We start from the raw sequence: 13,092 nt of genomic DNA on the forward strand, positions 1-13,092 counted from the left end.
GGGGGGGGGGGGGTGCGCCACAGCCCACAGTCACTCCACCTGCCACCAGACCTGATTCCAAGTTGTCTGTAAAGCTCTCCAGGTGACTAAGGGGCACAGGCAGGTCTGGAACAACCCTCAAAAGTCTCCAGAAAGCAAGTGGCTGACTATCCAAGGTCGCACAGTGGGCAGTCGCAGGCTGGGACCAGTTTTCCCAACGCCCAAGCCTAACCTTTCCAAGGAAAACGGCAGAACAAACCTGGTGTGGTGACGACAGCAGACACACACTTGACTGAGGGAGACAAGGAGGAGGAGCAAAGGGGAAGGAAGAGGATGCAGCACAGAGAGTGAGGACACCACGCAGCCGCCACACAACACCCACGGCCACGGCCACTGCCACTCGAGACGGGGGAAGAGAAGCGGGGACAGCGAGTTCCACCTGTAGCGCCTGAACTCACACGCCACGCCCTCGGTTCTCAAGTTAAACACCAGCGGCGGTGGTACTAAATCACCCATGCTTCCTCCCCGATCACGTGGCACAAAATACCAGACCAAGGAGCCACTGGGCCACAGCCAGCTAGCCACACTCTAAAATGAGAAGCAGGCTGAAATCACAAAGACAGTCTGAGAACCAAAGCAGCCCTTCTGGGGGCTGCACAGCCCATCAAGAGTTTCGTGCTTTTTCAGAGAGCATTTGAAAAACCACTTCTTGCTTGCTTTAAAAAAAAAAAAAGGAAGTTGACTATTACTTTCACAGAAAGGACGCTCCTGTCTGGAGCTCTCCACCTCGGGGGCCTTTACCTTGCCGGTTGAAGTCCATGGACGGCTGCTTGCAGTCCTGAGCGCGGTGACCGGTGGCCCCACAGTTGTAACACGACAGATTCCCGCTCTTTTTGTGACTGGAGCCGTTGCTACTGCCCACCAAGCCCTGGGCCTGGTAGACACCCGCCGCCCCCATGAAGTTCTGCACAGGCGGGACGGTGAAGGCCGACTGGCCGCCCAGCACGGGCTCGGGGCCCACGCCGCTGCTGTAGGGCGAGTGCACGACCGGGAAGGCGCCGCCGCCATACTGCTGGGCGCCCACGTAGCCACTGCCGCACATGGGGCTGAACGGCAGAAACGGGAAGGGGAAGACGGACGGCCCCGAGAACGGGTGCTGAAAGTAGTTGGCGTAGCTGACGGTTAGGCCGCTGGAGCCGCAGCTCCCGCTGCAGCCGCAGGACGTGCACACGACGCAGCCGGGGGGCGGGGCGGGCGCGGGCTGCTGGGGCGCGGGCTGCTGCTGATGGTGGTGGTGGTGGTGGTGGTTCTGGGCCGAGGTGGGGAGATTTCCGGGGGAGCCGCCACCGCTGCCGCCGCCGCCGCCGCCGCCGCCGCCGTAGTAGCTGCTGTCGGGGACCGAGGAGAGCGCGGGGCTGGAGCTGGGGGCGGGGCAGCTGGGCGCGGTGGCCATGTTTGCAAAGGACGTGGCAGGGTGGCTACTGGCAGAGGCAGTGTTGCTGTTTGCGCAGAAGCTGCCCTGCAGGGGGCCCACGGGCACACTGCTCATCGCAGAGAAGGCAGCTTTGGTGTTGGCTGTGTACACAGCAGTCCGAGGGTTTATTATGGCAGGGGGCACGCTTATTTGCACGTTGCCGGAACAGGAGGTTTGCCCAGACACGGCAGAATCTGCAGGGACAGATGAAGACACCAGAAGTTTGATGGGTGGCCGAGCCACATGGAAGACGGTGCTGGACGTCCCTGCGGCAGCAGTGCTGGTCTCCACCACCAGGGCCGGCTGCTGTGCCGGCTTCATCACCCTGTCGAGGGCGGACGCGTGGACGACTTTGGTGCGGGGACCAAAGGAGACGGTGGGCGACACAGAGCTGCTCTCGGTGAGTCCAGAAAGGACCTGCATGGGCTGATGGGGGGTGGACGCGGGTAGCATGTCCATCATGGTGCTGCCAAAGCTCTTGTCCACTTTGATGCCACTTCTTGGTCCAGAGACTTTACTGCGCTCCTCGAGAGACAGCAGCGAGTGCACAGAGGACGAGAGGAGCTTCATGTCCGCGCCCCCCCTCTCCGCCTTGTGCACAGAGTTCAGCATCCGGATGGGCGCGATGTGCGAGGCCGCCGTCATCATCTGCGGGGGCAGCGGGTGGTGGCCCGACGGATTGGAGCCTGCTTCGTTCTGCACGGGGAGGACCTGGGCTGTGGGCCTGGCGGAACTTGAAGTGAAATCAGCACAGCTTCCGCAGGCCGGGGCGGCAGCACAGCGCGGGCCGCGCGGGCCGTGCTTACGTCTGTCGTTCTCCTCTGCGCTGTCCGAGCTCTCTTCCCGCGCCTGCACGCCCATCGGGCTGGGCGAGGAGCTGGAACACTCGGAGGAGCTGCCTTCCCGGGCCGTCTGGTGCGGGGGCTGCGCCACCTCCACCCGCAGCGCTGCGGAGAAGGCACAGGTGACAGCCCGGAGGTGGCACCAAGGTCCGCGAGCCGCGGGACGCCGACGGGGGCTGTGCCAGCCGGCGCCGACCGCGCCCTCCCCTCCCACCCGCATGCATGCCTATCGGGCTCACTTTCACAGCAGTCCCAAGGAGCCAGGTCCTATCCTGTCCCTATTCATACAGGGCTGAGGCTCACGAGCTCGCCAGGCGGCAGACGCACACGTGGCCGTGCTCTCAGCCTCCCCAGGCAGACGCTGCAGGACAGGAAAAGGACCCCCAAACCACCGGGTGCTACAACAGCCGCCCTCCACAAGCAGACGACTCCGTTTTCGGAGGCCCGGGGACATAAGACCTTTCCAGTCAAATAAGCACTGAAAAGATGCACTGACATTTTTTCTTCCCGGTTTACTGTCACTCTTGATATTTCGAGTGCATGAGGAAAACAGCAGAACAGCTGTCGCCGCGGGCCTCCCCCTCCTGCCGAGCCCAGGACGGCAGGGAGAAGAGGAGGGAGGCTGGTGGTTTGGCATCAAGGACTCCAGGATGGACCTGCAGGGCAAGGCCCAAGGCCGCCCCCACACCTGCCGTGGTCGGGGAGGGAGCAGGGGCTTTCATCTAGTTTGCATACTTCCTACTCTCTCCCTTTCACCAGAGCCACTTCTGGGTCTAATGCTCTGTTTTTTTTTTTTGCCCAAACCACTTCAGGCGGGTCACCAGTCTCCAGCTTCTAACACAAACGTCCCTTCTATTTTCCTGCCGCAGAAACTATAAAAGCTAAAATAATGAAAAGTGACTCTTAAGTACAAGAAAATGGAAACAGAAAAGTCCCAATCTTGGGACTTTGTGGTGGCTCAGTGGTCAAGAATCCACCTGCCAATGCAGGGGACACGGGTTCAAGCCCTGGCCAGGGAACTAAGATCCCACGTGCCGCGGAGCAACTAAGCCCGTGCGCCACAACTACTGAGCCCACGAACCTAGAGCCCGTGCTCTGCAACAAGAGAAGCCACCGCAATGAGAAGCCCGCGCACAACGAAGAGTGGCCCCCGCTCGCCTCAACTAGAGAGAGCCCGCGCGCAGCAACGAAGACCCAACGCAGCCAAAAGTTAAATTAATTAATTAATTTAAAAATAAAATAAACTAAAATAATGAAAAGTAACTCCAAGCACTAGAAAACAGAAAGGGAAAAGGGGCGTGACCTGTGGCCTGGCCCTCCTCCGAAGGGTCCCAGGTCCAGGCGCGCCCGGCCCCACCCACCTGCAGCATGGCTGCTTCGCACCGGCTGCACAGGCCCCACGTGGCTGGTGGGGGGAACGCGGGCCACTCCACTGCTGCTGACTGGGGGAGGGGCCGAGGGGTTCAGGCACCGTTTCTCTGACTTCTCCCTGTGCGACAGGAAAGCACACCAACAAGCGAGCGTTCAGTTCTGCTGCAGAGCCTCTCCGTGTTTCACAGTCTCTACTTAAGAAGGGTGATTTCCGTCAAAATAATCTCCAGGGTGGAAGATAACGCATTCTGACTTGTCAGATTCACTCTAAAGCGTCCTTCCTAGCAAACCAGAGCCACACCTGTAGACTCTGAAGAGCGTTAATTAAGGTTTGGTAAGCAATCAGCAGCACTAAGCCCTAGCACCTGTTCCGCGTGTTGGACACTAAAATGCAGACGCGCTCCGCAAACGGCCTCACACTCACTTCTCCAGCTCCAGCTGGGTCTTGAGTTTCCTCTTGGCTCCCATGGTGAGGGACTCAAACTTATTTAGGTCTTCTTCCGTGAGGCTCAGAAACTGCCACAGAGGGAACAAATTACAAAGTGCGAGAATTAATCAGGATTCTGAAAACAAAGAACCTGGAGCTTACCTTCATAAGCGTATTCTACCTCTAGGATATGTAAACAGATCAAACTTAAGCACATAAAAAAAGACTGGGGATCGCCGTAAAGCATTTGCTTGCTAAATGACTTGGTGTCCAGGGTCCAAAACATAAGACGCTCACTGTGCGTCTGAGGGTCACGGGCTGTGTCCACTGAGCCTTCAGCACAGGCGTCCGAGTGACAGCTGGGTGAAGACTGGGCACCTGGAAGGTCCGTGCTATGCGGGCAGGAGGCTGCAACAGTGTTCTGCGTCTCAACTGCTGCAGAGATGCAGCTGGTGGAAGTGAGGTCTCCCCTCCCGGGGCTCTCCCTCCAACAGACAGGAGCAGGAGCAGTCTTCTTTAGTGGCTCTTTTTTCTTGAGATCATGGTCATTTTAGGGACAACAGCAACTTTGTTGAGTAGCCAGTGATCCAGAAAAGTAGATGCCATCCAAATTGAACAGCGACCTAACCCACTGGCCTCATACTAAGAAAAAAGATGATACTTGGTTCTCACAATGGTCCATGACATGATTTGTGATCTTAGCCTTTTCAACTCATACATTATGCTAAAACTTTTTAAACTGATCATGACCAAGGTTAGTAAAATCTGCTGTTTTTAAGACTTGTGAATCCTAAACTGAGAGTATTGAAAATTTACTTAAAATGTGTGTTTTATTAGCAGTAAAAGCTTGATTTCTAGATTCTTCAATTGCAGATTTTTGGACAAATGAAACGTTTGCAGAGATAAAAGGCACCAAGTCACTTTATCCAGCAGGGGGAGCTCAGAGTTCAAACATCACATACAGGTCCAATTTACTTTTTACCATTGACACTGAAACTTAAGAAACTTCAGAATTTTTTTTTAACAGTGAAAAAACGCTCCTTGTCAAAACTGTATTGTAAAAGATAACTGCTACGTAGGATTGCTTGAAAGACGTAAAATTCATCTATTCCTTTAGCTCTAGGAGCCTACATGAAGGCAGGTCATCAGACAACCCTTTTGCACTGGGCTCTTGTAAAAGGCTACGCTGAGAGGCGTCTAAGAAAGGGGGACGCGGGGCCCACAATTCACTACCTCTTCCCACTGAAGGGCTGCTGGAGACACAGCCCTCAGTCACAGACAGTGAGTGTCTCGTTTGGGAAGACCCCAAACTATCTTAAGAAAGCTGTTGGTTTACAAGCAACTGTGATCCAGTTTTTGCTTCAGCTGCAGGTAGCCTCCAAATTCAAATCCATGGCCCCTCCAGCAAGCTCACAGGACTTGTGGGGACAGGCATCCGCAGGTGTTAAGGACCAGGTGGTATGACCTCCAAGACACACACGCTGCAGAAACCCAACTCAGTTCCTCTAGGAATGAGGTCCAAAGAATGCCAGGTGACCTGAGACAACAAGCACATTCTCCCTGCCTGCTAGTAACCAACGTACCTTCTCCATAGTGAGCTGTTTAAAGACGGGGTAGTACTTGTGCAAACGCAGTTTCCGAAGCCAGTCTAAAATCCCATTTTGCTCCTGGGTCTGCGGGGCCTGCAGGCTGGAAGGCATCAAGATAGCGGGCGAGCTGTCCATCGGGGTCCGGTAGGCCAGAGCTGAGCCTGCACCCCCCGCATGCGAGCAGTGGGGCAAGGCGGACGTGCTGGCCGGGTGCTGCACGTGATGCTGGGCGCCGCCCTGAGAGGACGGGATGCCGGCCACTCCGCACACAGGCCTGCGAGGACAGCAGACAGGTAGTTTTCAAAAGACCACGGCCTCCACCGAGGACCAGCTCCTACAGCCTGGACTGCATCTGCAGCCATGTCCACTGCTGGCGCCAGAGCTACTGCCACCACCACCCTGGGGTGAACGTCTGTAGGCGTGCACGTGTGCATGCACGGACGTGTGTGTACCCATCTAGATGCTGCGCTTGAGTACGTGTGTACATATTATGTATATGTACACGTCTGGGTGTCACCACCAGACTTCTGACTTTGCTGCCTAGTTTCTTTCTGTTGCTTCTATCACAGGATGATACTGATAATCATATATTAAAACTAACTCCAAAATATTTAATATTCAAATTAATTTCTTTTTTGAAAAGTAAATTCTAGAAAGCTGAAGGAGCAGAAGCATGACCCTCTGTCCCTGCCCCTTCCACACTAAACTGCAAACTGACATATTACATGTTTACACACTCCAGGCAGAGGGTGAAGGAAGTCAGCACCTTCCAAGACCTCATTACCTGACTAGAGCTCACAGAACCGTGTGTGTGTGTGTGTGTGTGTGTGTGCGCGCACGCGCACGCGTGTACACACCGTCTGTGATGTTAGCCCATTTTAATGTTGGCTGTCAGTCCAGATGTGCAGTCTGTCTGTCCCCGAGCACTGCCACCATCACTGTCGGGCCCCGTGCTGGCAGAGGGACCTCTAGAGCAGCAACTCTGGCCCTTCATGGGCTTAATCACTCCCTAGGAGCTTGTAAAAATGAAGATTCTCAGAAATTTTGGTTTCCTAGAATGTGCAGGGCCCAGAAACTGGCATTTGCAATAAGGGTCTTTGGGAATTCTAATTCCAGGGGCTCAGAGAACCACTTTTTTTTTTTTTTCTTAAGAAATCAAAAAGTGGATTATCTCTATCCAATTCTTCTCTCAATATTATTATTCAAGAGTAAGATCAAGAATGACTTAACTCTAAAAACAACTATTTACACAAAATGAAAAGTAAGCTCTGTAACAAGGCTGACTGGAAATGTGTTGGTTACATGGTAGTCTCACCTTCCAGACACGCCCATCATGGTACCGACTTTAGACAGGGAAGGGTTGCCAGGACCTACAAGTTAAAATAGATAGAATTTATTTACAGACCATAAAAATGTTTCTACTTTTATTGAATTATATTTTACAAACTCACTTGGACTTTGAAGCTGTTGGGTGGGAGATGAAGTGCTGAAAAATTTCTTAACATGGTCATTTTTTAATATGTGAGAAGGTAATGAAGCCAAATACCTAGAAATGAAACAGAGTGGTTTGTTTTATCAGCATTAAAACGTGTTACCAAAAAGTAACTGGGAGAGAAATTTTCAATTAAGAGATATATATAGCAGAGAAAAACTAAACAGAAGTGCCTTAACCTATATTCTTCCTGCTTTATTCAGTTTCATTCTTGGTATGATTCATACTGTTTCCTGGTGCCCCTTTTCCTTATTTACACTGTATTACGCTGTATGAATCGAGTCTTTCAGGGCCCACAACCCGGGCCATGAGCACAGCTGGGGCCGTCACAGCTGCTGTGTGGCACCCTGATGTTGGCTGGCCCCAGTCCCCGGGGCCCTCTGTGCGCATGTACAAGACCAACGCGCCAGGACGTCATCAAGGGTCCAGAGCCACTGGGCCCAGGAGACTTTTTATTAGGTCCTCATTTTATCCTTTCAACTATAGGACAGAAGCAGATTTTATTTCATTAAGACCGTCAAAATTACATTAAATGGTGGCATACACTTTGAAATTCTTTCACTTACATATTCTCAAAATCATGCCTAGATTATTAAGATCCTTCAAATTCTCCGTAACTGATGAAAACCCCTAGAGGCAAACAGGAGACCTGAACCATCCAGACCACATGTCACCTGAGGAGCCCCTCAGGTGCCTAGGCAGCTCACGTCGGGCCCCGCCCACACTGCAGAGGGCCATCGGTGGCCGCCCACGCTGCAGAGGGCCATCGGTGGCCGCAGCACCGCAGGGGGGCTGCTGGCCGCGGCCTTGGGTGGGGTGACGAGCATTACCTCAGGTCCGCTTCCAGATCCATGTGGTTTCGCTCTACATAAAATGAATCTGGGCCAGCTAAGCAAGGAATGAATTTCTCCAAATTTTCTTCAGGATACAGCTGAGATAACTGAAAGACGAAAAGGCACAGGAAGTATGTCACAATTCATCTTACGGAACCAGAACTCCTCACTGTGGGAAACACTTGGGCAGGTACTGGTTGCTGACACCTGCTGCTGTGATTCTGGGAGCCACCTGGGCTTCTGCGTCCACTTGGGACGCAGGAAGCAACAACCCACCACAACATCAAGAAGCTCAACACCCCACACAGCTGTGCCTGCTCTGGAGCCCAGCAGAGGGCTGAGCTGCAAGGCCACCAGGTGAACCGAATTCCAAGACGGACCTGCCCCTCTGAGGACACAGGGCACGTGAACTGTCTCAGCCGTGGCAGAGCCCGCGGGAGAGATGGCTGCCATACAAGCAGGTAGAAGAGATCGGCTGGGATGAACACATCCCCACAGGCTGAGTGTGCGTCAGACAGCAGTCAGCCCGGAGCCCAGACACAGGGAGCCTGTGTCCTCATTCCCGAGCTCCCTTCCACAGGCGGGGAGGCTGGAGAGAGTCTGCACAGGTGGCACAGGGGTGGGGCAGCTGCCCCTGGGGCTGAGGCTGAAAACCCCATGCCTTTCCCTGGAGCCTGCTCTCAATCCAAAGCAGAAAGCCCGTAACCCGCTGGGGGAGGGACGAGATTGCTCGTGCTCTCAGAGCTCAAGCAAAACCCCCGTTTCTGGGGGCTGAGGCAGAATGCCTTCATGCCTCTGGAGGAGGAGGGGAAAGTCCTCCCGGCACCAGGTCACAGGCAGAGATACCCTGCTGCTCAGGGAAGATGAAAACAAAACCCCTCTGGCCCCAAGCAAGGGGCAAGAAAGCCCTCCTGAGCCGAGTCAGCTGCTGCTGGGGAAGGAAGGAGCAGGGATGCTGAGAGAGGCCCCCCACGACCCTGTGGCTAGAGCTGAGGCTGCACCAGCAGGACGGGGAACCGCTCAGACCCTCACCGCGCATCCATCACCAGGCAACAAGTAACAGCAGTCTCCCCAGGGAGGGAGGAGTCAACGGAGCAGGGAGACCCCCCTCTGTGCCACAGGTGAAGCAAGACCACTCCAGGCTCCTCTCAAGGCTCAAGGGACCAGCAGGTCTCCCTGGAGGAACCTGAGGCCTGTGGTGCAACAGCAAAACCCCAACCCAGCTCCGCTCCTGATGAGATCAACCTGCAGCCCCACCGCCGGTCCGACAGATGCAGCAGCAGGCCCGTTTCCAGGCTAGTTTCTAGACATGACGTCTAACGTTCAGTCAAAAATTATAAGATTAAAAAACAGGGGGCAATCTATTGTCAAGATAATCATCGGAACCAGACTGGAAAATAACCCAGATGTTGGCACTATCACACAAGGACTTGAAAATAACTATGCTTAACATACTAAAGGACTTCGTTTAAAAAAATGAACATGCATGAACGAGTGGGAAATTTCATCAGAGAGATGGAAACTTTATTAAAAGACGTATCAAACGGAAAAGCTGCAGAAAACAAAAGAACAAAAATCCCCCAAACCGTGGTACCAGAGATGAAGAATTCAGCTCATCAGCAACCAGGACAGAGCTGAGGAGAAACGTAAGTAAACTTGAAGGCAGGGTCAAGTACACGTAACTCAAGGCGCAGAAGAGAGAGTGGGGCAGAAGAAACAGCTGAAGAGATAACGGACAAGAATTTTCCAAAATTACTGACAGACAGCAAGGCAGAGACCAGGAAGGGCAGAGAACCCAAAGCCAGGTGAGTATCAGCCACTGCAAACACCCAGACAAAAGAGTGGCAAGGTCTGCCGGCACCAGCGGAGTCCAGAGAAGTGCTTTTTCACAAGACAAGAGGATAGGCACAAAGGAGAGGAAATTCAGTGTTCTAAGTGGTGCAGAGGAAACAGGGAACCCCCGGGGAGGATCACTCATCAATCCTAGAAAGCATGGCACTGTGGCGGCCTTCGGCGTATGGCAGGCCTAACTAAGAGGCACACTCAAACAGCTTCTGCTCAGACAGGATCCATCAACTCGATTCTCTCCTACAGGATTATATCCTCAATTTTATAATCAAATTGCAAGCCACACTTTGGAGACACTTCAGCTATGTTACTCCACACAACAAAGGTGACCACTTCAGCTGCACAACTGCGGCAAAGACAGTGGTTCGCTACTCCGGCACAGGCCAGGCCAGGGAACTTTAGACACACAGGTGTGTACGTATATAACACGTGCACATGGGGGTAAAGAGGTAATTCTTTAGTAGTGCAGCTTGTTCAAACGGTATTTGTTGAACCAATTTTAAACCAAACAGGTTGTACATCATCTGTATTTCAATTTAAAAAAATAAAAACAAACAGGAAAATTCAATATGTAAATGGAATAAGGTGGAAAAAGGTGAAGTGTCTGCCCACGGCCACCACGTGAGCCCCTCACTCAGCCTCGGCTGAGCTGTAACAAACCACCGCCAGCCAAACACCCCTTGGGCACCTCACACTCGCATCTTTCCGTCCCATCTCGTTCTCCGCAACCGGAAGGAGTGTGGACCGTGGCCCTGAGGGCCACTTGCCCTGTTGGAGCACGAATCCCCGGCACTGCACTCGCTGCACCCGCTGAAGGCTGCAACCACGGAAATTACTTGGCAGTCCATTGGACCGTGGGGAATGAGACCCTTTTAATTTTTGTAAGAGCCCTTAAATCACCTTACCTTTGAAATAAATTCAGTCACTTCAGAGGAAGATTTGGTTACTGATGTTATTGAAGAATCAGACCACAAGACCTTAAAAACAAATAAACAAACAAACCTTAAAAACAGACGCCACATACTTAATTCCCAACACACCTGTCCAGGGATCCGTGGACGGTACAGGCGCGGTGGTGGGACGAGCACTAGAGCGCCACTTGCATGGAGCGTTGATATACCCCTCGGCTTGTTACAGAAAGAATGTTCACGTAACTCAAGTGCATTAAAGCTTAACTTCCTGTTTTGCGCACTTATTCAAAGATCAGTGTATCACTCAAGCGTGGAGTCTAAGGCTGCTCCTCAAAGCGTTAGAAAGTCCCTGACGACCCCGACTGCGAGTATGTGTGTGAGCACATCATCCTCACGTGGACCTCCTCTGTTCAGGTCAGTCTACGCAACTGTGGATGTGGAATCAAGAAATTACCAGAAACGAGCTCATCCAAACAGTAAGTACTCCATACATGTTCAGGGCTGGGGGCATGCTGACGGGAGGAGGCCAGGTCCCAGCCCTCAGGAATCTGACAGAACTGGGGGGGTGACACAGGCCAGGGCAGTCAGTACCAGAATAGCAGGGAACATCCTCCATCGCAGGGGGCGGGGGAAGAATTCAGGGAGAAAACATCAGAAGGGTCTTTCTGGAAGTTCTACAAAGCCCGGTGTGTCTGTTTTTCCTTCTTGCACCTACAACAGCAGGCGGTTTTAGTTCATGACTCCACCAACGGACTGTAAGTTCCCCGGGGCAGAGGGCTCTCCTGCACCGAGGAAAGTGTGAGCTGAACTCAGAAGGGGCGAGAAGGACAGGGGGGACAGGATGAGATGGGAGGGAAGCAGGGCCCAAAACAAGAAGGGTTATTAAACCATGAACGAAGACGTTTACCCTAAAGGCCAGAAGGAGCGTTGGAGGATTTCAAGTCGGGAAATAAAATGACTGAGTGTATTTCATCACCAATAGGAAAGCGCTGCATTTACACTGATTTAGAGAAAACGGGGGCTGGAGACACCAAACAACTCATGTTTCTCCTCCCACCCCGCGCTGGCCTTCGGCTTCTGAGAAGCAGCCCAGCCTGTCTGCTGACGGTCTCCGGGGCCTGAAGCGCTGGTCGTCTCTCCTCTCTGCTGAAATTCACGTGAGTTCCTCTCTGCTCTGGTGGCTGTCACATCACATAACAATTACTAAGGTATGCTTTTCAAGCCCCCACAAAATACAAGCCGATCAAGGAAAGGGACCTCTCTTCATCTCTGAATTCCCTATGCCTCCCAGAATTCATCAGGGCAACTGCTGGCATTTTTGGATGAATGTGCTGTGCCATCCAAAATCTACCTACACTAAAATGAAAGTACCTACACCATTTTTTCTGTCTAAAATAATTAAATCTTTGAACAACACGAAAAAGAAGTCTGGGGGAGAGTGAGCTGCTACCCACATAAAACACCAGTAACATCCATGACTAAAGGTGAGAACTTCCTAGCATTCGATGTATGACCCAAAGTACTGCTGACGTGGTTTTCTAAGTAAAATATGCCACAGGTCACGTGGCACGCACGCACCCTATAACCCAACTAAAGCGTGAATCCAACACCCAAATGGTGAGCACAGCACGGACACCCCATTCTGTGCTGAAACAGACAATCTGCTTCCCCGACAATTATATATTTTAAATAGGCTCAACTCTTCTAGGTTGTCTGCTCCTGGTATATTTTTCTTTGACTTCCAAAAGGACTTGCTGCTCCAACCAGGGGCAAGGACTGGAAACCAGCAGACCTCAGCAGCACTCCGCTCTGCAGGTGACGCAGGTTGGCCTGACCCAGTCCCCTGAGAGGGCGGGCCCCTGGAGGGGCATGGACATGGGAGAGCAGCCTCGCACTGTGCCACGTGCTAGAGACACGTGATCTACCACGTCCAAGACAGCATCGATCATAAGCTACCCCACCGTTGATGTACCACCAAGAAGAAACACTGCCAATCAAATGACGGCACAGTATTTTTCTACCACCCATAGTCGCTCAAAGAGCCACTGAGACCTGCTGAGATGGATTTTAATGTATCTTAAACATACACAGAAAAGCATGGGGACTTCCCTGTGGCACAGTGGTTAAGAATCCGCCTGCCAATGCAGGGGACACGGGTTCGAGCCCTGTTCTGGGAAGACCCACACGCCGCGGAGCAACTAAGCCCGTGAGCCACAACTACTGAGCCTGCCCTCTACAGCCCGTGAGCCACAACTACTGAGCCCACACGCCTAGAGCCTGTGCTCTGCAACAAGAGAAGCCACTGCAATGAGAAGCCCGCGCACCG

The 13,092-nt window shown here is 52.8% G+C and overlaps 1 protein-coding gene across 1 annotated transcript in view; it reads right to left on the reverse strand.

Annotated features, from left to right (window-relative positions):
- ZCCHC14 (zinc finger CCHC-type containing 14) overlaps positions 1–13,092 on the reverse strand; it is a 55,908-nt gene that overhangs the window by 620 nt on the left and 42,196 nt on the right. The window contains exons 4-11 of the mRNA XM_007468426.1: positions 10,761–10,832; positions 8,005–8,114; positions 7,134–7,228; positions 6,998–7,052; positions 5,677–5,956; positions 4,091–4,182; positions 3,657–3,784; positions 781–2,400 (exon numbers count right to left, since the gene is read on the reverse strand). Coding sequence (XP_007468488.1) covers positions 781–2,400; positions 3,657–3,784; positions 4,091–4,182; positions 5,677–5,956; positions 6,998–7,052; positions 7,134–7,228; positions 8,005–8,114; positions 10,761–10,832 — 2,452 coding nt within the window. The remainder of the gene's footprint in view (positions 1–780; positions 2,401–3,656; positions 3,785–4,090; positions 4,183–5,676; positions 5,957–6,997; positions 7,053–7,133; positions 7,229–8,004; positions 8,115–10,760; positions 10,833–13,092) is intronic.

Source organism: Lipotes vexillifer, unplaced genomic scaffold, assembly GCF_000442215.2.
Source record: "Lipotes vexillifer unplaced genomic scaffold, Lipotes_vexillifer_v1.1 scaffold23, whole genome shotgun sequence".
In the NCBI taxonomy this organism is placed as follows: domain Eukaryota; kingdom Metazoa; phylum Chordata; class Mammalia; order Artiodactyla; family Lipotidae; genus Lipotes; species Lipotes vexillifer.